General features: G+C 39.2%; 1 protein-coding gene across 8 annotated transcripts in view; it reads left to right on the forward strand.

The window, feature by feature from the left end:
- LOC115221035 (protein furry) overlaps positions 1 to 23678 on the forward strand; it is a 234962-nt gene that overhangs the window by 41787 nt on the left and 169497 nt on the right. For 5 of the 8 annotated variants that reach the window (XM_036510294.1, XM_036510297.1, XM_036510298.1 and 2 more), the window contains exon 1: positions 5681 to 5803. The exons of 2 other annotated variants lie outside the window; for them this stretch is intronic. In XM_036510294.1, coding sequence (XP_036366187.1) covers positions 5802 to 5803 — 2 coding nt within the window. In that variant the 5' untranslated portion in view covers positions 5681 to 5801. Of the gene's footprint in view, positions 1 to 5676; positions 5804 to 23678 lie in introns of those variants that run through there. One more of the 8 variants, XM_036510300.1, reaches the window with a different exon arrangement.

Below are 23678 nucleotides of genomic sequence, written 5' to 3' on the forward strand. Positions count from 1 at the left end.
GTGTATAAATATATATATATATAATATATATATATATATATACACACACACACACAAGCATATATATATATAATTATATACATATATATGAATGTAAAGGGTAAAGACCCCCTTCGGTCATGAATGACCATGGGATTGCACCTAGAAAGTTACCCTCCTAGACACAAGTCCGGGCACGGTTGTTTATGGAAGACCAGCAGTCGCCCATGCATACCAGCCTCCCCTCTCCACGCCACCAGTGTTATCCGAGGGAAAGACAAAGGTCGATACAGCTTGGCACTAGTGACATCGCAACTCATTTCTACAGCTGAGTGAACTGGAGCAACGTGAAATAAAGTGCCTTGCTCATATATATATATATACTAACAATATAGGATGAAGTCCCTTTCTCTACAGAAAAGGATTCCATCAAAAAGCATGGCAGTATATTAAAAAAGCCTTTACGGTTGAAGTATAAACATCTTATAATTAAGGGCTATAGAAGGTTATATATATAAGACATCTAAGACATCTGTCCAACCCATGCCAGCATGGAAAAATGGACGTTAAATGATGATGAGGTTGATGATGATGATGATGATAAAGATATATTTGTTATATTAAGAATTTCATGCCATTGTTATTAATGGTAAGCTTCCAACAAACTATAATCTGCTCAGAACTGATTTCTTGTTAAACCATTTAATTTTGTTTACTCAACATATTAACTATTTCTGGGTTCAGTCAAGAACTTGAACGGAGACAAACTCTTTCAGGCTGATCACCACTACCTCACTACCTTTGATATACTGCATAAAGAAGTATACTACATAATCCCCTACCTCTAGACACAGTCTGAAAATGTAGACTGTAGTGTTCTTCTTTAATTATATATTCATTGTTACCTGCGTCGCCTTACTAGCACTTGTGCTCGTGGCACGTGAAAAAACATTCAAGCGAGGTCGTTGCCAGTGCCGCTGGACTGGCTCCTGTGCATGTGACACATAAAAAGCACCATTTGAGCATGGCCGTTGCCAGTACCACCTGACTGGCTCTGATGCCAGTGGCATGTAAAAGCACCCACTAAACTCTCAGAGTGGTTGGCACTAGGAAGGGCATCCGGCTGTAGAAACTCTGCCAGATCAGATTGGAGTCTGGTGCAGCCATCTGGTTCACCAGACCTTATTCAAATCGTCCAACCCATGCTAGCCTTTTACCTTTTACTTATTCTTAGTGCAAATTTTGAAGAGTGCAGTTCGATTTTAACAGTTATTTTTTCAAAGCTATAATAGAAGTGACAAAGGAGCATACTCAGCATATTTTGCTTTATGAGTTCAATAAAGGCAACAATGCAATGGAAAGTGCAAGGAATATTAATGCAAATATGGGGATTGGACAATAAGCATAAGCCAATGTCAACAGTGATTCCAGAAATTTCAAGCCGGAAACTACAGCCTAGAAGACGAGCCTCATCCTGGATGATCTGTAGAGCTTGACAAGGATGTTCTGCACACCCTGGTGGAACAAAATCCCATCGTAACTGTTGAGGAACTAGCAGAGAAGCTTGGATTTGGTATTTCAACAATCATTGAACACAGCTAGAAGAAAAACGACCATCTCTGGTTTCAAGACGAAAGGTATTCTTCCATCAGGATAATGCTCGACCACATACAACGAGGATGACATTCCAAAGGCTGGAGCAGTTTGAATGGGAAACGATGCCCCACTAACCATATTCGCCAGACATTGCCCCATCTGATTGTCATTTATTCTGCAGTCTTCAAAATCATTTGGACGGAAAAAATATGTTTTCTGTAAATGAGATCAGAACAGTACTGGAGGAGTACTTTCCATCATGGACAAGGAAATTTTGGAAGAGGGGCCTTGCAAATCTGCCAAATAGATGGGAGAGTATTGTAGAACATGAAGGAGTGTATATTTTAGATTAAAAAAGAACTTTGTTTATCTTAATTTTGAAAAAGAAAAAAAGTATTAAAAAAACTGTATTGTTTATGGGATGACCCAATAATAATAATGATTTCCAATTTTGGCACAAGGCCAGTAATTTCGAGGAAAGTGGTTAATTGATTACATTGACCTCAGTTGCTATGCTGGTACTTATTTTATCTACCCCGAAAGGATGAAAGGCAAAGTCAACCTCGGCAGGATTTGAACTCAGAAACATTTTACGCAGCATGTTAACGATTCCGCCAGCTTGCTGCTTTCTACTGTCTTATGATGAAGTGATGTCAGATTTGTCTCTTTTTAATTGCTTGGAAACGGATGGCTTCTGCCAAGTTGAATACATACATTTTAATTCTTCCATTACCATATTTCTAACAAGAATAGATTGTCTGTCTTTAATTAATTTTCAAAATGATCCAAGAATTTAATTCAAAAAGAATTAGTAAAAATAACAGAAACTATTTTTAAACATTTCTCTACTCTTCCTTCTTTATTTTTGTTTTGTCATTTCTTTTCCCCCTTTCTTTCCTTTCTTTCTTTCCTTCCCACCTTCATTCTTTACTTCTTCTTACCATTCCTTCTTTCTACTGTCCTTTCTTTCTATCTGTCTTTCTTTCCTTCTCTCCTTTCTTTCCTTCTCTCCTTTCTTCTTTCCTTCCCACCTTCATTCTTTACTTCTTCTTACCATTCCTTCTTTCTACTGTCCTTTCTTTCTATCTGTCTTTCTTTCCTTCTCTCCTTTCTTTCCTTCTCTCCTTTCTTTCTTTCCTTCTCTCCTTTTTTCCTTCTTTCCTTTCTTTCCTTCTCTCCTTTCTTTCTATCTGTCTTTCTTTCCTTCTCTCCTTGTGTTCTTATTGAGACTCCTTCTGTAGAGGATGAGGAGGCGCGTGGCTTAGTGGTTAGGATGTCAGCATCATGATCATAAGATTGTAATTTTGATTCCTGGACCGGGCGACGCGTTGTGTTCTTGAGCTAAACACTTCATTTCAATGTTGCTCCAGTCCACTCAGCTGGCAAAAATGAGTAACGCTGTGATGGACTGGTGTCCAGTCCAGTCCAGTCCAGCTGGGGAACACATACGCCATTGAAACCAGGAAATCAGGCCCATGAGCCTGGCTAGGCTTTAAAAGGGCGCATTTATTTTAATTTTTTTTCTGTAGAGGATTACCAATCAAGGCTACAGGGTTCATCACCCTCCCTAAATAGTTTTTCTAGTTGTAGTAGCTGGTATTGTTTAACCCCAAGACAGCTATGTTTAAGCAATACCATGATCAAAGGTCTTCCAGTGTTTTTTTCTTTTGTCTTTTATGCTTTTTTTTCTCTGCTTTTTTTTCTCTGCATTCAGTCACATGGTTCTGGGTTCAGTCCCATTTCGTGGCACCTTCGGCAAGTGTTTGCTACTATAGTCCTGGGCTGACTAATGCCTTGTGAATGAATTTGGTATATGAAAATTGTATGGAAACTTGTTGTGTATATGTGTGTGTGTGTGTGGTGTGTGTGTGTGTGTGCATGTTTGTCCCCCATTACTGCTTGACAACCAGTGTTGGTTTGGTTACATCCTCACAACATAGTAGTTCAGCAAAAATGACTGGTAGAACAAGAACCTGACCTAAAAATAAAAACTGGTTGATTTCTTTGACAGAGCCCTTCAAGGCAATGCTGCAGCATGGCCACAGTCTAATGACTGAAACAAAATAAAAGATAAAAAGATAAAGCAAGCATAGGATCAAAGGTAGTCCAGTATGACCATCCCTTCGGTTTGCACACCAGGGACTACACTATTTGATATATTTTTTATTTTTTGATTTAAGTATGACAGGAAGAAAATTTAGCTGCTATTTCTAGCAGGTCAACTGGCTTTGTTTTGATACATTGTCATAACCATGTTTATATACACTATAATACACTAACCATTACAACATCAATAACTACCACCATCACCACTGCCACTCCACCTCAACCATATATAACAATACCACTGCATTGCCAACACAATGCCTATATCATCACTACTACTACTACTACTACTACTACTACTACTACTAATACACTATAAAAACCAATACCACCATCATCACCTTCCTCAACACCACCACTACCACTGCAGCATCACTAACCACTACAGCCATCATCACCAACACATAATTACCTATTTCTTTATTGCCCACAAGGGGCTAAACATAGAGGGGACAAACAAGGACAGACATAGGTATTAAGTCGATTACATCGACCCTAGTGCGTAACTGGTACTTAATTTATCGACCCCGAAAGGATGAAAGGCAAAGTGGACCTCGGCAGAATTTGAACTCACAACGTAACGGCAGACGAAATACCGCTAAGCATTTCGCCCGGCGCGCTAATGTTTCTGTCAGCTCGCCACACATAATTACCACCACCACTAAATCGCCACTCCAATAATGCCAATCCACAAAGAAAACCAGCAGCATCATCACCCACTATGCCACCGTTCTCTTCACTACCACTGCCACCACAACCACATCAACAATACCACTATGTTGCCAACACAGTTACTATACTACTATCACAAACATCACCCATACTGCCACCAACATGGCCATCACCTTCCACTAGTGGCTTAGTGATTAGGGGCATTCAGATCACAATCACAAGGTTGTGAGTTCAATTCCTGGCAGTGCATTGTGTCCTTGAGCAAGACACTTTATTTCACATTGCTCCAGTTTACTCAGCTGCCAAAAATGAGTAGTACCTGTATTTCAAAGGGCCAGCCTTGTCACACTCTGTGTCACGCTGAATCTCCCTGGAAACTACATTAAGGGTATGTGTGTCTGTGGAGTGCTCAGCCACTTGCATGTTAATTTCACGAGCAGGTATTTCCGTTGATCGGATCAAGTGGAACCTTTGTCGTTATAAACAGTGGAGTGCTTGTTATCCACTACCAACTCAACTACCACCCATACCACAGCAACCACCACGACCGAAACAACCTTTATTATCTACTACCAATACAGCTAACACCCATACCACAGTAACCACCGACACCACCACCACTACCACCACCACCACCACCACCACTTATCACCACCAACAACACACCACCACCACCATCATTGTACATTGTCTTTATGAGATTACTCAATCTACTAGAAAGAGCAGGCAAATTTTCCTCAAATTCCACTTTTATAATCCTTAAAAATAGATAGACTTTGAAAAATTCAGTGGGGTTGGTCACAATTAGAACTTCGTTGATCGTAGATTTTTCTCAGGATCAGGACTGACTCAACAACTTAAGAAGGTTAAATGCCTGGTACTTGGTGTCTTTTCTTATTATTATTGCATTTTATTTGCTTACCATCTCCTTGTTTTCCTTTTCTCTTCATTTCATTTCCTACTCTCTCTCTCTCTCTCTTTTTCTTCCTTTTTTCTCTACCTCCTTTCTTCTGCATTTTCTGTTTTTTTCACTCTTTCACACACACACACACACACTCTCTCTCTGTCCCCCCTCTCTGTCCCTCTCTCTCTCTCTCTCACTTTCTCTTCTCCTATCTCACCGCCTTCACTTTCACTTACTCTCTCACTTTCTGTCTTTCTCTTTCTTCACCCCTCTTCTCTCTCTCCTGACTCACTTATATCTTACTCTTTCCTCTCTCACTATTTCATTGTCTTTTCCCCTTCTCTCTCTCTCTCCCCTCTCATACACTCTTCACCACTCTACCACCACCACCACCACCACCACCACCAGCACAATATTTCCATTCCGCTTGCCCAAATTCAGTAAATATTACCATGATTCTTAATGCCGGCCAAGAACTCGGAGACAGGCTGATGCCACACGTTGCCATGCTTCCAGTAACTCTCAGAAATGCAATCAGGTTTCTATGTATGTGTGCATGTGTATTGATTATGTTTTGTTTTGGGGTTTTTTATTTCTCATTTTGTTTATCTATATGCAAATGTATGAGAAAGAAATTGTAATTAGAAATGTCTATATATGTGTGTGTATGTGTGTGCACGCGTGTGTGTGTGTGTGTGTGTGTGCTTTATATGTTTTGTTCACCCGAATATATTGACTTAGATATATCATCATCGTGTTTGTATACACGTGTTTCTAATATATGTACATGTATATGTTTCGCGTGTATATGTTTATATATATATATGTGTGTGTATATATATATATATATATATATATAAATGTATGTATATATGTGTGTATATATATTATATATATATATATATATATATATGTATATGACCATGATGTAATGTAATATATTTATAGTATATGTTTATATATATATGTATATATATATATATATATATACATACACACATACATACATACATACATGCATGCATACATACATACATACATACATACATACATACATACATGCATACATACATGCATACATGCATGCATGCATACATACATACATACATACATACATACATACACATGCACACATAAATACATGCACACATATCCATACATATATGTGTGCAGGCATATGTACATGTACATGAATGTATGCATGCCCATGTCAGTGTGAAATGATCATATATAATATGTGTGTGTTTGTGTTTGTGTGTGTGTGTATGCTTAATGTCTGTATGTGTTTATGTATGCACATACAAATTCCTTATTTTATATGATTTCTGCATCCAATCACACACATACACGCAAAAGCACCAGATTGTTTATACCCAAGCATATACATACATACTACATTATACATTCACACACACACATTCTACACACGCTGTCACACAGTTAAACTAACTGTTATCTTACAACGACATTGACTGTATTTTTTACTAATCCTGACACAAGTTTGCTTTACATTTTTATTATATTTATTTTTGTAGTTTTTCTTTTTTTTTTACTTTCATCTTTTCCCCACTCTATATGCATTGAGATTGTATAGTCAGCATATATGAGCATCTGTTTGTATTTTAGTAATCTATTCATGCATATTTCAAATTGCATTTAAGGAAAGGAAAAAAAAAGAAAGACTTGTATATTTAATCCTTTGTCGTTTAGTTGTTTCGGTCGTTAGACTGCCGCCACCCTGCAGCACCCCCTTGAAGAATTTTGGTTGAGTGAATTGATCCCAGTAATTATTTTTTAAGGCCTGGAACTTACACTGTCAGTCTCTTTTTGCTGAGCTGCTAAATTACAGGGACATAAACACACCAGCACTGGTTGTCAAGCAACGGTGGGACAAACACACACTCACACTTAATGGTCTTCTTTTCAGTTTCCATCTACCAAATCTTCTCTCAAGGCTTTGGTCAGCCCAAGGGTATAGCAGAAGACACTTACCCAAGTGCCATGTAGTAGGACTGAGATTGGGACTGAACCTGGGACCATGTGGTATGGAAGCAAACTTTTTACCACACAGCCACAGTCTCTTTGACATCATCATCATCATCATCATCATCGTTTAACGTCCGCTTTCCATGCTAGCATGGGTTGGACGGTTCAACTGGGGTCTGGGAAGCCCGAAGGCTGCACCAGGTCAGTCAGATCTGGCAGTGTTTCTACAGCTGGATGCCCTTCCTAATGCCAACCACTCTGTGAGTGTAGTGGGTGTTTTTTACGTGCCACTGGCACAGAGGCCAAGCGAGGCTGGCCAGGCGAGGCTGGCATGGCCACGATCGGATGGTGTTTGTTACATGCCCACAGCACGGAGGCCAGTCGATGCGGCACTGGCTACGGCCACGTTCGGATGGTCTTCCTATGTGCCACCAGCACCGGTACCACAAAAATACAAATTCCATTGATGTTCATCGATTTTGATTTGGTTTGACAGACACCTTAAAATCTCAATTTTAATGCTGAGCTGTGCCTCTCCTCTTGTTTCCGCTGTCATTATTAAAGTGTCTTCAGTTTGCTGAATATGTAATTTTTTTCTATGGTTTTCTGAGGAAAGGCAACATGCAGATAGTCTTTTAGAGTCCCTCTGATTAGCTGAGGAAAGTTATCTTCAGGCTGAAGCGTTAGTCTGAGAATTTGCAACATAGATTCTGCTAAAGGGCCAGGTGGTGCTTTTAAACTGAGTAAGAAATTAAGGCAAATGTGCCACATAAAAAGCACTACTCACCTCACCTGTGCTTGTGTCCATGTAAAAAGCACTAAGTCCACTCTGCTGAGTGGTTGATGTTAGGAAGGCATTCAGCTGTAAAATCCCTGCCAAAACAGTCACAGAAGTCTCGTGCAGGCTTCAGCCTGGCCAGCTCTTGTGGTACTGTCCCACCCATGCTAGCGTGAAGATGGACATTAAATGATGATGATGATGATATCTTCTTTTTCTACTTGCTATAACTTATGCTTGTGTTGGCTATGCTTTTCAAAGCTAATAATATCTGAGAGTCATTGCTCTTGTAAGGAATTTCAGTAGCCATTAGGGTTTATATACCTATTCCACCCTTGATATTTTGTCATCATATTTCTGTTGAAATACACTATTATTGTTTCAATTGATTTTGATAATAATAAAGAATTTAGTATTTTATCATTATTAAACTGGTGTTTCGAACATAAACTAATAGTCTTATGATAGGTTTTAAATCAGTGGTTCCCAAACATTTTTGAGTTGCTTCCCCTTTGGCACTTGGGCCACATTCCTAATGCCCCACCCCCACCCCCACCACTTACCACCACAAACATAAACTAATTTCTGCTCAAATTCAAAATAACTGTATTTCACAAATAAAAACTTAATCTAGTTAACCCATTATTTTGTTTACTTTTACATCCATCGCCCCCTTTTGGCCACTCTGTTATTACCCCACTTTTCTTCAATGCTCCTCTGGATCTTTCCACCACCCCCAGGTGTGGTGGGAGCAAACAATACTGCCCACTTTAGGAACCACTGTTTTAAACTAACATAACTTTAAATCAGGAAGTTTGTATTACAGGACCGTGGAGACGCAATGGCCCAGTGGTTAGGGCAGCGGACTCGCGGTCATAGGATCGCGGTTTCGATTCCCAGACCGGGCGTTGTGAGTGTTTATTGAGCGAAAACACCTAAAGCTCCACGAGGCTCCTGCAGGGGATGGTGGTGATCCCTGCTGTACTCTTTCACCACAACTTTCTCTCACTCTTACTTCCTGTTTCTGTTGTACCTGTATTTCAAAGGGCCGGCCTTGTCACTCTCTGTGTCACGTTAAGAGTACACGTGTCTGTGGAGTGCTCAGCCACTTACACGTTAATTTCACGAGCAGGCTGTTCCGTTGATTCGGATCAACCGGAACCCTCATCGTCGTAACCGACGGAGTGCTTCCACATTACAGGACCAAGACAATCTTAGTTGGGTTGATAACAAAAGGGCAAATTGTCTGCAAATTTGTTTAGGAATTTTGGTCATTGTTTCTTGCTTGAAGAAGCTTGAGACATACCAATGCCAGTTGATTAATTCAAATGCAAGTACTTGCACAGTACTTTACTTTATCAAACCCCAAAAGGATGAAAGGCAAAATTTACCTCTCTGAGATTTGAACTCAGAATGTAAAGCATTTTGTTTGACTCTGTAATGTTTTTTTTACCAATCCACTATCTTTAATTAACTAATTAACACTTTGAATTAATGAACACTTCCCAAATGTTTGTCTACCACCCAACCATATACTTATTGTATGTTTTTCTCGTTTCTGCTATTACAGCATCTTTTTTTTCTTTCTCTAAAGTACAAACAACACTTTTTTTTTAAATTTCACCAACTAGCCTCTGAACCAACTGTATCTTTCCCCTGTCTTTTCTACTATTGATACTGCGATAGCCTTCATTACTGACCCATTAACACTATTTAGCTTGCCTTTGTCTCTTCTTTTACTACTATTACCACCTACTACATTGTATTCATTCTAAAATAACTCAGTCCAAACACTGGCCCAAACTTCAGTCTGTGGTCTTCTGACACTTTTATTGATTACAAGGGCCTTAGCACTTTTGGTTATAACCCACCTTCTAACACTTATTCTCCTTCTACCCCCATCTACCATTGATTATTTAGGTATCTGCTTCTGTAAACTCTTTTGTTGATACTAGACTGGACAGTGGAGAGAATATATGGCCAGACTGAAAGATTGCTTCCCCCCATACAATTTACTACTGCACATTTGAGTGTACAGTATGGTCCTCAGCTAGGTGGAGGCATGCTGTATTCTGGAACATAAGAGCTTAGTATCCTACCTAGTTATTTGATGGTGTATCTGCATGTCTGAGATCAACTCAGAGCTAACCTGAGGATTTGAAACAACAACAGCTAATACTAGAAAGATATCAGTTCCTTCTTCTAAGCTTAAAACTGTTTCACCATAAGATTTAGTAATGATGATGCTAGCACGGTCAAATTGCATCAATGTGTAATCTGCCTAACACCAGTTATAATGCTATCTATATCAGGTCAGTGATCTGACCTGCAAAGGTCTGTTACTAGTAATTGCATAAGCCAATACAACCTTTCTATACTTGTGTTGATGAGAACTAAACTGGTAACCCCTCCAAGCTTATTTGGTAGGCAGGGAATGATTTTTGTATAACTCTGTGGGATGAAAAACAAAATCTGTTAAAAAGTGATGTCTAACAGACCTGTGGAATTGCAGGAAACACAACACCCAGAATGAAGTAATAGCAATGCATGATGGACCTCACTTTGTATCACTGTAGACAAAGCAGTATTTGGTAAACCAACAAGGAAAGATCAAGTCTAGCTTAACTGAAAATATCCCTCTTATTTCTTTTTTCTTTATTGCCCACAAGGGGCTAAACATAGAGGTGACAAACAAGGACAGACAAAGGGATTAAGTCAATGACATCGATCCTAGTGCATAACCATTACTTAATTTATCGACCCCGAAAGAATGAAAGGCAAAGTCGACCTTGGTGGAATTTGAACTCAGAATGTGAAGACAGACAAAATACCACTAAGCATTTCGCCCAGCATGCTAACATTTCTTGTTTATTTATTGCCCACAAGGGGCTAAAGAGAGGGGACAAACAAGAACAGACAAACGAATTAATTCGATTATATTGACCCCAGTGCATAACTGGTACTTATTTAATCGACCCTGAAAGGTTGAAAGGCAAAGTTGACCTTGGTGGAATTTGAACTCTGAACGTGAAGACAGACGAAATACCGCTTAGCATTTCACCTAGCATGCTAACATTTCTGCCAGCTCGCAGCCTTGCAAATATCCCTCTCGCTTCACTGTTAGAGCCATGCAATTAAACTTACAAAAATGTTTTCAGGTTCCCACCACTTGATCAGCTGTGATTTCATGAAGGAATTCATCACAATAAACTGGTCAGACCTGTTGCAAATGTTCAGGTAGTTTGGATATCTGGAAAAGGTCATGTTTATGACTTTTTCTTTCATACAGGCTTCAGGGCTTAGCATATACAGGTGAAGTTCAACTCTGCTCATTTTAGTGCTGCACTTCAAAGATAAGACTAAGGTTACGTATATGTTAGCGATAGAAATGTTATTTGCTGATGATTGTGCCATTGTATTTTGTAATGCAGAAGTTATGCACAGTTTGATATACGCTTTGTCTGGTGCAACCACAAAGTGTGGTTTGAAAATGAACCTCAGAAGACTGAAATTGTTTATCACCCAAGTCCTATCTTTGACCAGGTGGCACCATTTGAGTTCATTCTTATCAAAGAGCAGTAAGTGGTAAAGGTAAGCTAAGCCACTTAACCTATCCAAACAATACATTCAATAATGCTGGTAGGCTCAGTAACAAACAAGGTCACCGATTGAACAAGGTCAGCTTTTCTATTTGGAAGGTTCAGAGAGTGACCAGAGAACAACAAGCATTTGTCATCAATCCAAATGAAGTACGACGTATTTAGCAATAGTATTAGCCAGATGACTATATGGAGTAAAAGGATAGTTAATGTACTGCAAACAGATAAAAACCTACACGTTTCTGTGATGAGATACCTGAGACAACTCATGAACATTAGTCACAAAGACAGTCGAGAATACTATCATCCCAGAGAAAACCATTTTTCCAAGCATGGAAGAGATATTGGTGCAATGAAAACTTTGCTGATTAAGCATGTCCAAAGAATGTAAGAAAATTGGTTGCCTAAATAAATACTCATCTCACAGTTATCTTGTAGTACAAGAAATTTAAATAGACACCAATAGATGTGTAAGATATAGCGAAATGTAACACAAAGAACTTGATAATTGCAGCTGGACCATAGCAGCTGAGGCTAGAAGAACAATTGACTACTCAGAACAATTGACTTCAGATGTTTGGACTCAAGCAATTTCATATTGTTACTCATCATTGCCTATCAATGGCACGGTCTGCCTACAAAACAAGAACTGTTTACTAAAAGGAATCTCGGCTCCTCCAGTCTTAACTCTTTTCACTACTGCTCCACTATTAGGCGATGGTGATGCTAGCAAGCTCAGACTTGCACATTTTTTTTTTGTACTCTTCCTGACACCAATCACACAATACAGAAATGGAAATAATACTTGTTTTTCCACTAGTGTTTCTCACACTTGAAAACAACAACTCTAACCTAACCCATTGACTGATTTTGAACTCGGTGCCCTTCACTTCAATAATCTCACTGCTTCGCTTCTTAACCACACTTCTTCTACCTCTTAAAAAACGGATTTAGTCAGTCAGTAATTTCATTCTGTTTTTTTTTTCTTCCGTGATTTTTATTTTTATTTTAACAACTAGTTTTAAGCATTTCAAAAGACTAAAAATTACTTAAGCTGTATGACGATGCTGTAAAAATAGAACTTGATTATAAACTGTGTTATAATGTACCAATCATGTAAAGTATAAACTAAAAGAGAATCAAACAAAAAAGAAAATGTGATTAAAAGAAAAAGAAAGGAAAAAGGCTTAATTAATTAATAGGGAGGGAAAAAAAAATCTTTAATTACCCAAGTAACTTAATTTCTGTCTAGTTCTCTAGTTTTATTTATAATGCTAATCTGGAGGTTTATGGAGAGAGAGAGACTGATTAGAGGTAGTTTTGTAGCTTGCTTTGCTCGAATGAATAACAAATTGATTAAACAATAATAACAACTACAACACTATCAGCAATAACAACACTTTTATCTACTGCTGTCAACAAAACTTTTTACCACTACTGCCAATAATAACACTAACACAAGCCAAGCCAAAACAATGAGGAAACTTTGATGCAGTATTTTAGCCGGTTCCTTGAAGTAGCCAAATCTTTTCAATCCTCTCTGGTCAATCTCTCATCAACTTCTTCAAGTATCACTTGAAAAGGAAAGTGAGAGTAGAGAGGCAAGTTTTGTCTAGCGAATGTTTCAAAAAAGATGGGTAAAGATGAGTAGCAAGGATGGCACGTATGAATGATGAAGCCACCTTGAGTTTGATCCTATGAAACCGGAAAAATTTAAAAACAGAGTTACTTGCAAATAAATGTGTTAACATGTGACATCATTGACTGAGGTTACCATGGTCTTTTCTGTAGGCTTTTCTTTCCACGGATAAACCTCATCTGTTTCCCCCTTTACACTTTATATCAGGACATTTCTGTGGTACACAATCTCCATTGATCGTCTTTTTCTCTCTATTTTTCTTTCTTTTCTCTTTCTCTTTCTCTCTTCTTTCCTCTTTACTATCCCTTTTGATCGAAAACCTACCCCTCCTTTTTTTTCTCCCCAGAAAGAAAAGCTCTACCTTGTAATATGACCGTAATCTGAATGCTAAAGAGTTAAAGTGATCTAAGTTAAAATCTTCCTTCAAAATTTTTGTTAATTTATGTTCCAAACACTAGATTCAACATGACAGCTATTTTACCAAATTCTTCATTATTTTCAAAATTTATTGAAAGAAATATGTATTTCAGCAGGAGTATGGTAACAAGAATTAAATTAGCGACCTCATGTCTTAATTTATGAGCTAAGAACTCTATGATAAAGATGGTTGACCCCAGCTTGAAGATTCTATGTGGTTATTTGAACTATTTGAAATAATGGTCAAAACTCCCTTTAATTCCACTCTCATTTTTTTTTGAAAACTATTTGAATTTATTTAGATGATTTGCAAGGTTCGGTCTTATTCTTGTAGGAATTATGTGGATAGCAGGTTACTACCTGTAACCTTAGGCATCCACAAGTTTTCAGCTATCTTTCAAGTGCTTAGAACCATCCTGATAATCCTAGCTGTCCCTAAGATACAAACTTTATTATTATTATTATATTATTATTATTATTATTATTATTATTATTATTATTATCATTATTATTATTACTATTACTATTATTATTATTATTATTATTATTGTTATTATTATTATTATTATTATTATTACGATGGCAGTAGGCTGGCTGAATTGTTAGCCTGCCAAAGAAAATACTTAGCAACATTTCTTCTGACTTAACATTCAGGGTTCAAATTCTGCCGAGGTCAACTTTGCCTTTCATCTTTTTGGGGTCAATAAAATAAGTACCATTTCAGCCCTGGAGTCAATGTTATCAACTAGTCCCCACCACAAAAAAAAAAAAAAAAAATTTCAGGCCTTGTGTTTATAGTAGAAAGGATTGTTGTTGTTGTTATTTTGCTTTATTTGTTGTCTGGATATCAATGATTGTGGAATTGATCTGAGGTAATAGCCAATCAATAAGGATACTTATAAATAGTTATTTGAACTGTTCAATATAATAGCCAAAATCTACTGCAATGAACTCTTTGACCATCTTTGAAATTTTGTGTGTGTGTATGATGATGATGGTGGTGATGGTTGTGGCAGTGGTGGTGGATGTATTTTAACTGAAAAAAATTTGGTGGTCAGTATGTCTACAATTCAGATGATCAGAAACAAATAGAATTAGGCTTAGCTGATGATCAAGTTAGACCAACATACTGGTATCTTTTGTTTATTATTTTTTTATGCTTGATGCTTAACTTGACTGATATGGTAATAAATTTTAATTGATTTAAAATTACATATTTATCTCCCCTAACTTTCTTGACCAGAATTAATCTGGATTTGTAGGGGTTTTTTTTTGCTTGTTCTTTTTTTTTTGTCTTTTCTTTCCTGAATATAGGTGTAATAATAATTAATCTTTTTGGCTTGGTTCGCATTAAGTTAACACATTCTAATTTAAATCAACAATGGTCTAATTATATTAGCACCAATTTTCCCTCTTATTTTGGGTAGCCAACATGCACAGAAATCTTATTTTGTGCAAATTTACTATTCTATGACAAAGTACATGTGCACTGAATACATAAGTATAATTAGTAATTACTGAATGTGTAATACGTAATAATTATTAATTAGTACCTGATTTTAGGTAACTAGCTTTTTGTGTGCACATTAATTTCCTGTGCGCATATTCATTTCTTTTATGTACTGGTTGCAAAATGTGTATGTGTCTGTATGCACAGTTCATAGGTAAAAACAGTTAGCACCAACTTAACTATTTGTTTTTTGTCCAGAAAGCATCCCTGTGCAAAGCTTCTCCTCCAGTTTTTCTGTTATTAATAGTAGAAAGGTGGTGGATAGGCAGAACCATTAGAAAGTTGGACTAAATGTTATGGTATTATCTGTTCTGACTCTTTACACCCTGAGTTGAAAGCCCATCAAGCTCAGCTTAGCCTTTCTGGAGTTGACTTGATAAAACAAAACTGTCATTCTAAAACAGGGGTTGCCAAACTTTTTCAACCATCAACCTCCCTTTAGCCATTTCTCCTTCCGTATCGACCCCCTCTAGCCATTCCCCATTCTGCATCAACCACCCTCCTCATTTAAAGTATCTTAATACCCTACCCTACGTACCATATCTTAAATGCATACTGGGTACTGATGCTGGCAATTAAAATGTTAGCTAAAATATACATGTGCGACAAATTAAGAAATTCTATTGAAGATGACACACTTTTTACATTTAAAACTTTACTCTTTACTCTCTCTTTTACTTGTTTCAGTCATTTGGCTGGAGCACCACCTTTAGTCGAGCAAATCGACCCCAGAACTTATTCTTTGTAAGCCTAGTACTTATTCTATCGGTATCTTTTGCTGAACCACTAAGTTATGGGGACATAAACACACCCAGCATCGGTTGTCAAGTGATGTTGGTGGGGGGAGGGACAAACACAGACGCACAAACATATACACACACGTACATGTATATATATACATATATATACAATGGGTTTCTTTCAGTTTACGTCTACCAAATCCACTCACAAGGCTTTGGTTGGCCCGAGGCTATAGTAGAAGACACTTTCCCAAGGTGCCATGCAGTGGGACTGAACCCCCAACCATGTGATTGGTAAGCAAGCTACTTACCACACAGCCACTCCTATGCCTATATACAAGTATACATTATTAAACTTTAAATTTTTATGAAATTGTTTTCACGGTTAGAAAATGTGAAAAACACATCATATTGCTGGAATATCTTTTACTGAAATTGACAACATCATTGTGAGGGATGGTCATGTCGCTAACTAAGTATTTGAAGCAGTTCATCTGAGTGAGATGGTCTTTTGTACATCGACCCCCATTCGACCCTTTGGATATTACTGACCCCTGTAATTCTTCACCATCCCCTAGGGAGGGACCCTCAGACCCCCTTTGGTGACCCCTGGTCTAAAACTAGCATTTATAGTATCAACTAACCCCATTTCTCAAAAATTGCTGGCCTTGTGACTAAATCAGAAACAATAGGTGAAGAGCTGCCTACTAGCAAAATTGTTGGGAGGTGGATGTGCATGGCAAGCATGGTCTGAGTAAACAGGCCTACTCTGATTTTGTGCCCTTCCAAATGAGAGGGACAAATAGGAAAGGATTCTTGCTTTAGTGTTCAAGGCGACCATGGTTTTTGTGGGGTTTCCATGAATAGCCTTTGGAAGTCCTCCTCACCTTTGGGAAATTTTTGCGTTTTGAGTTTTTTGGGGGTTTTTTTTGTTATATCTCTACATGTTTTGCGTGTAACTCCACTCTATCATCTTGGACTATCTGCAACCTCTTTGTCTGCCCTTTATGGCAGTGAGCTGGGAAAGTTGCTGGAGCATCATCAACATGCCTTGTAATATTTCAGCTCTCTAATCTGTGCACTTCATTCAAAGTTCACCAAGGTTAGATTTACCTTTCATCCTTTATGGGGTTGATAACATAATGCATCAGTTAAGTACTAGGGTCAATATAATCAACAACATCTTCCTCCTATACCTGCTGGCAAATAGAAACACAGGGGGATGTGCTGGACAAAATGTTGTGAGGCATTTTGTCTGTCTTTAAATTCTAAGTTCAAACTTCACCAAAGTCACCTTTGCCTTTCATCATTGTGGGGGTTGATAAAATAGGTAGCAGTCAATCACTATTATCATATACACTTTATGTAGTTGTTTGATCAGCTAGAAATAGCAGACGAATATGTCTCCGATCATATTCTTTAAAAAAATGAAGAAAGAAGGATATTTTAGATAATGTAGCCTAATTATAAATGGTCTGAAAAGACATGATGGTCATGGCTGGAATGCCTTTGAGCAGAGGTTAGAACCATTGCTGACCTGGGGTTAAGCAGTAATAAAACTATGATGACCATAGCTCTCACATTTATGGCCACAACTACATGTATCACCATGACCACTATCACAATTACGACCACCACCACCACCACCAATACCACTATCATCTCTTCACCACCACTATCACCACAACGGATACCTTATCACCACTGCCACTTTCACGACCAACACTACCACCACCACCACAATCAGCACAACTAACACCACTATCACCTCTTCACCACCACTATCACCACAGGACACCTTGTCACCACTATCACCACAACCAATACAACAATAATCCACACCATTATCAGCAAATCACTATCAACTACATCACCACCACCACCACCACCACCACCACTGTTCTCAACACTTCTACTTCTACCAACACCACTACCACTGATACTACTACCACCACCACCACCACAGTGACATTAACAACAATCTATATTATTCATTGTTCTCTAATTTAATTAATATCTTGCAGTACTTCAAATACCAAACAAGCAATAGTGCTATTGTTGTTGTTGTGGTGGTGGTTGTAGTGGGGATGGTGGTGGTGGTAATGGTGGTGGTGGTGGTGGTGGTGGTTGTATTGATGATGGGGTGGTGATGATGGGTGATAGTGGTGGTGATGGTGGTATTGACGATGGGGTGGTGGTAGTGGTGGTAATGATGATGGGGTGGTAATGATGGTTGTGGTGGTGGTGGTAGTGGTGGTGGTGGTGATTGCGGTGGTGGTGGTTGCTTCCTGACTTCTCAGGATGTAGCTGGCTCTGCTGCTGCTGCTACTGCTGTTACTACTACTACTACTACTACTACTACTACTACTACTACTACTACTACTACTACTACTACTACTACTACCACCACTACTACTACTACTACTGTAAGCTGGCAAACAAGGTGCAAATGATATACAAACTTCACAGTTGATAGTTGTTACAAAGCCTTGTAATCTTATTTGTAGCATCTAATCAGATTGCCACACTTTAATGAATGTTAATTGATTTCCTGTTGTATGTTAATTTTATTTGGGCCAATATAGCCACTTAATGGTAGTGTTTGTTGTTGTTTGTGTAATAAGGGAGGGTAAGATGAAAACATTACAGGAGTGGCCGACTCAATAGGGTGGAGCCGAATAGTCAGGCAGATATAAGTGAAATAAAGACTAGCAAGGGAATAAATTGACTGTGTTTGTGTGTGTATATATGTATATATATATATATATATATATATATGGCTCTGTTTGTGTTTTGATATGTGTGCTCATATATCACCATCATCATCGTCATTTAGCGTCCGCTTTCCATGCTAGCATGGGTTGGACGGTTCAACTGGGGTCCAGGAAGCCAGAAGGCTGCATCAGGCCCAGTCTGATCTGGCAGTGTTTCTACGGCTGGATGCCCTTCCTAACGCCAAACACTCCGAGAGTGTAGTGGGTGATTTTTACGTGGTATATATATATAGGTATCATTATCTTCGTTTTACGTCCGCTTTCCATGCTAGCATGGGTTAGACAATTTGACTGAGGACTGGTGAACCCAGATGGCTTCACCAGGCTCCAATCTTGATCTGGCAGAGTTTCTACAGCACCTAACTGGCTTCTGTGCCAGTGACACATAAAAAGCACCATTCGAGCGTGATCGTTACCAGTGTCGCCTTACTAACACTTGTGCCAGTGGCACATGAAAAAACATTCGAGTGAGGTCGTTGCCAATGCCACTGGACTGGCTCCCATGCAGGTGGCACGTAAAAAACACCATTTGAGTGTGACCGTTGCCAGTACTGCCTGACTGGCCCTCGTGCTGGTGGCACGTAAAAGCACCCACTACACTCTTGGAGTGGTTGGCGTAGGAAGGGCATCCAGCTGTAGAAACTCAGCCAGATCAAGACTGGAGCCTGGTACAGCCATCTGGTTCGCCAGTCCTCAGTAAAAATCGTCCAACCCATGCTAGCATGGAAAGCAGACGATAAACGATGATGATGATGATGATGATGATGTAGGTATGTCATTATTCAGTTTATTTCAAGATTTCTTCCCAATAGAGAAAGAACCAGTTTCTAAACTAGATCCAAGGCTCCTTCATTGGAATTTCAACATCAACAACAGTGTATTTTGTTTGTTTGTATGTATGTATGTATGTATATAGGTAGGTGTGTATGTATCATTCTGAGTATATGTAGATATATGTGTTAATGTATATGTATATATATGCGTCAAGCCTAATTGTGTTTATCTGCATCACTGCCTATATATACATGCACACATACATGCACACATGCATAGCTGCAAGCCTGTCTGTGTTGTTAAGTAGTTCACTTTGCAATGATGTGGTTTCTGGTTCAGTCTCTCTATTTGGCACCTTGTGCAAGTGTCTTTTACTATAGCCCCAGGCAAGCCAATGCTTGTGATTGAAATTGGCAGCTGGAAACTGTATGGAAGCTTATCACACATGCACACACACACACGTGCACATGTATCATCATCATTTAACATCTGTCTTTCCATGGTGGCATGAGTTGGACTGTTTGACCGGAACTAGCAAGTCAGAAGGCTGCACCAAGCTCCTCTGCCTGCTTTGGTATGATGTCTATGGCTGGATGCCATTCCTAACACCAACCATGTTACAGAGAGTATATATTTATAAAATACTCTGTGGTAAAGGAGCCAACTTCTCAACCACATGGTTTCAGCCTAGTACTTATTCTATTATTCTCTTTTGCCAAACCGCTAAGTTATGTGGATGTAAACATACCAGCATCGATTGTCAAGCGATGTTGGGGAGACAAACATAGACACACACATACAAACATATATATATATATATATATATATACATATATACGACACACTTCTTTTCAGTTTCTGTCTACTAAATTCACTCACAAGGCTTTGGTCAGCCCAAGACTATAACAGAAGACACTTGCCCAAGGTGCCACGTAGTGGGACTGAACCCGGAACCATGTGGTGCGTAAGCAAGCTACTTACCACACAGCCACTCTTACGCCTATATCTTCACATTCTGAGCTCAAATCCCACCAAGGTCAACTTTACCTTCCATCCTATCAGGGTTGATAAATACAACATACCAGCCAAACAAACAATCGATTTAATTGACTGGTTTCCTGCCTCCTCAACCACCAAATTTTAGATTTTGTGTCTATCTTGTAAACAAATGTTAAGTGCTGGGGGTTCATCTGGTTCTTTACATTCTGAATTGAAATAACATTGAGGTTAACTTTGCTTTCCATTTCTTTCAGAATCAATAAAATAAAATACCAATCAAGTATTGTAATTGACCTACTCTTTTCCTCTAAAACAACTGGCTTTGAGCCAAAATTTGAAACAATGGCAGCGAGCTAGTAGATTCATTAGCATGTTGGACAAAATGCTTAGCCAATTTCTTTTGAACCCTTTGCCTTCTGATTTCAAATACTGCCAAGGTCAGCTTTGCTTTTCATCTTTTCTGGGTCAGTGAAATTAAGTAACAGCCAAGTACTGGTGTTAATGTAATCGTTTTGCCCCTCCTCTCAAAACTGCTGGCCTTGTGTGCCAAAACTAGAAAGAATTATTGTTTAAGGCAGTCAGCACTGGTGCCATATAAGATCTACGATGTGCACTCTGTTAAGTGGTTGGCATTAGGAAAGACGTTCAACTGTAGAAACGATGCCAAATAGACCTTGTTGGTGCTGGTGTGGTGCTGGTGCCATGTAAAAAGCATCTACTCTACTCTGTAAAGTTTGCTTTAGGAAGGGCATCCAGCTGTGAAAAACCATGCCAAGACAGACCTCGCCACTGCTGGTATCATGTTAAAACCGCCTTGTCCACCTTGTAAAGTGGGGTTGGCATTAGGAAGGGCATCCAGCTGTGAAAAACCATGCCAAGACAGACCTCGTCACTGCTGGTATCATGTTAAAACCACCTAGTCCACCCTGTAAAGTGGTTGGCACTAGGAAGGGCATCCAGCTGTGAAAACCATGCCAAGACAGACAGTGGAGCTTGGTGCAAGTTTTCTGGCTTGCCACTTCTCGTCAAACCATCCAGCATAGAAGACATGTTAAATGATGGGTGGTGGTGGTGGTGGTGGTGATGATGATGATGATGTGGTAAGCTAGCAAAATGGCTAAATCGTTAGCAGCTTGAACAAAATGCCTAGTTATGTTTCCCCTAATTCTTTATACATTCTGAGATTCTGAGTTCAATTACCACTGAGATCGACTTTGCCTTTTCGTCTTTCAAGTAGGGCAGGGGGACGATGAAATAAGATGAAATAAGTACCAGTCGAGCACTGGATCCATGTAATTGACTAAATACTCCCCCCCAACCCCAACCCCACCCCCAAACTTCAGGCCTTGTGCCTATCTGGAGTAGAAAGGATTATTATCGTTAGGTTGAATGATGTGGTGATGATAATGATGACAGATAAAGTGGTGTTTCCTTTCTTTCCAGTTGCATATTTATATGTTACTATTGTTAATTACAGGAGATTATCTCTCCCTCCCTCCCTCCCCTCTCCCCCCCGTCTTTCTCCATTTGTTTTTGCTAGCCACCACCACCAGCACCACCACCACCACTGCCACCACTCACTCAGATCTCCCTCCTAGGAGTATTGTCAGTCCCATGTGTAATCTCTGCTTGTTAAGTCAGCTGTTGAAATTTGGGATTAATTGTTTAAAGTGATACACGCTGCAGGATTAAATACTTACCATCATCATCATCATCATCGTCGTCGTCATCGTCATCATCAGCCCGCAGCCAGTGTCCCCCGAAACCTCCACCTCCACCTACCGGCATCTCCAGCATCACCACTGCTGTCGCCATCGGTTTGACCGTGTGCAATTAATTTGGAATCTCTCAAGTTATTCCTTCAAATTTTATTCATCGTTAGCAGATTAAGCTTGGGAATGTTAGCGATTTATTTATCTCTCCCTCTCTCTCTATATCTCTCTCTCTCTCTCTCTCTCTCATGTATGTGTGTGCACACACATATTTATACACACTTATGCATGTCTATACATACTCATACACACACATACACAGAACAGAGATACTCATACAAAAGGAAAGCCAAAAATAGTGGCATGATGATCCAAATGCTTATTATTTTGTTTATCTCTTTATATATCTATTTGTCTGTTTGTCTGTACATATATGAGTGTGTGTGTGTGTGTGTGTATGTATATATATATATTCACTTTTACTCTTTTACTTGTTTCAGTCATTTGACTGCGGCCATGCTGGAGCACCGCCTTTAGTCGAGCAAATCGACCCCATGACTTATTCTTTGTAAGCTCAGTACTTATTCTATCAGTCTCTTTTGCCGAACCGCTAAGTTACGGGGACGTAAACACACCAGCATCAGTTGTTAAGCGATGTTGGGGGTACAAACACAAACACACACACACACACATATATATATATATATATATATGTAGGCGGCGAGCTGGCAGAGACGTTAGCATGCCGGAAGAAGTGCTTCGCGGTATTTCGCCCGTCGCTACGTTCTGAGTTCAAATTCCGCCGAGGTCAACTTTGCCTTTCATCCTTTCGGGGTCGATAAATTAAGTACCAGTTACGCACTGGGGCCGATGTAATCGACTTAATCCGTTTGTCTGTCCTTGTTTGTCCCCTCTATGTTTAGCCCCTTGTGGGTAGTAAAGAAACATATATATATACATATATACGATGGGCTTCTTTCAGTTTCCGTCTACCAAATCCACTCACAAAGCTTTGGTCAGCTCGAGGCTATAGTAGAAGACACTTGCCCAAGTTTCCACACAGTTGGATTGAACCCGGAACCATGTGGTTGGTAAGCAAGCTACTTACCACACAGTCACTCCTACGCCTATATATATATGTATATCATCATCATTGTTTAACAACTGCCTTTCATGCTGGTATGGTTTGGACAGTTAGACGGGAGCTGGCCAGGCAGGAGACTGCACCAGACTTCTGTACCTGTTTTGGCATGGCTTTTATGGCTGGATGCCCTTCCTAACACCAATCACTCAGCAGAGGGGACTTAGTGCTTTTTACATGGCACAAGCACAGGCAAGGTCAGCTTTGGCATGATTTTTTACAGCTAGATGCCCTTCAAAACATCAACCACTTTAGAGTGAGGACTTTTTATGTGGCACCAACACTGGTAGGGTCACCAAGTAACTTGCAAGACAAAGATCATATATATATATATATACGATGGTTGTCCACT

Source organism: Octopus sinensis, linkage group LG17 (assembly GCF_006345805.1).
Source record: "Octopus sinensis linkage group LG17, ASM634580v1, whole genome shotgun sequence".
In the NCBI taxonomy this organism is placed as follows: Eukaryota; Metazoa; Mollusca; class Cephalopoda; order Octopoda; family Octopodidae; genus Octopus; species Octopus sinensis.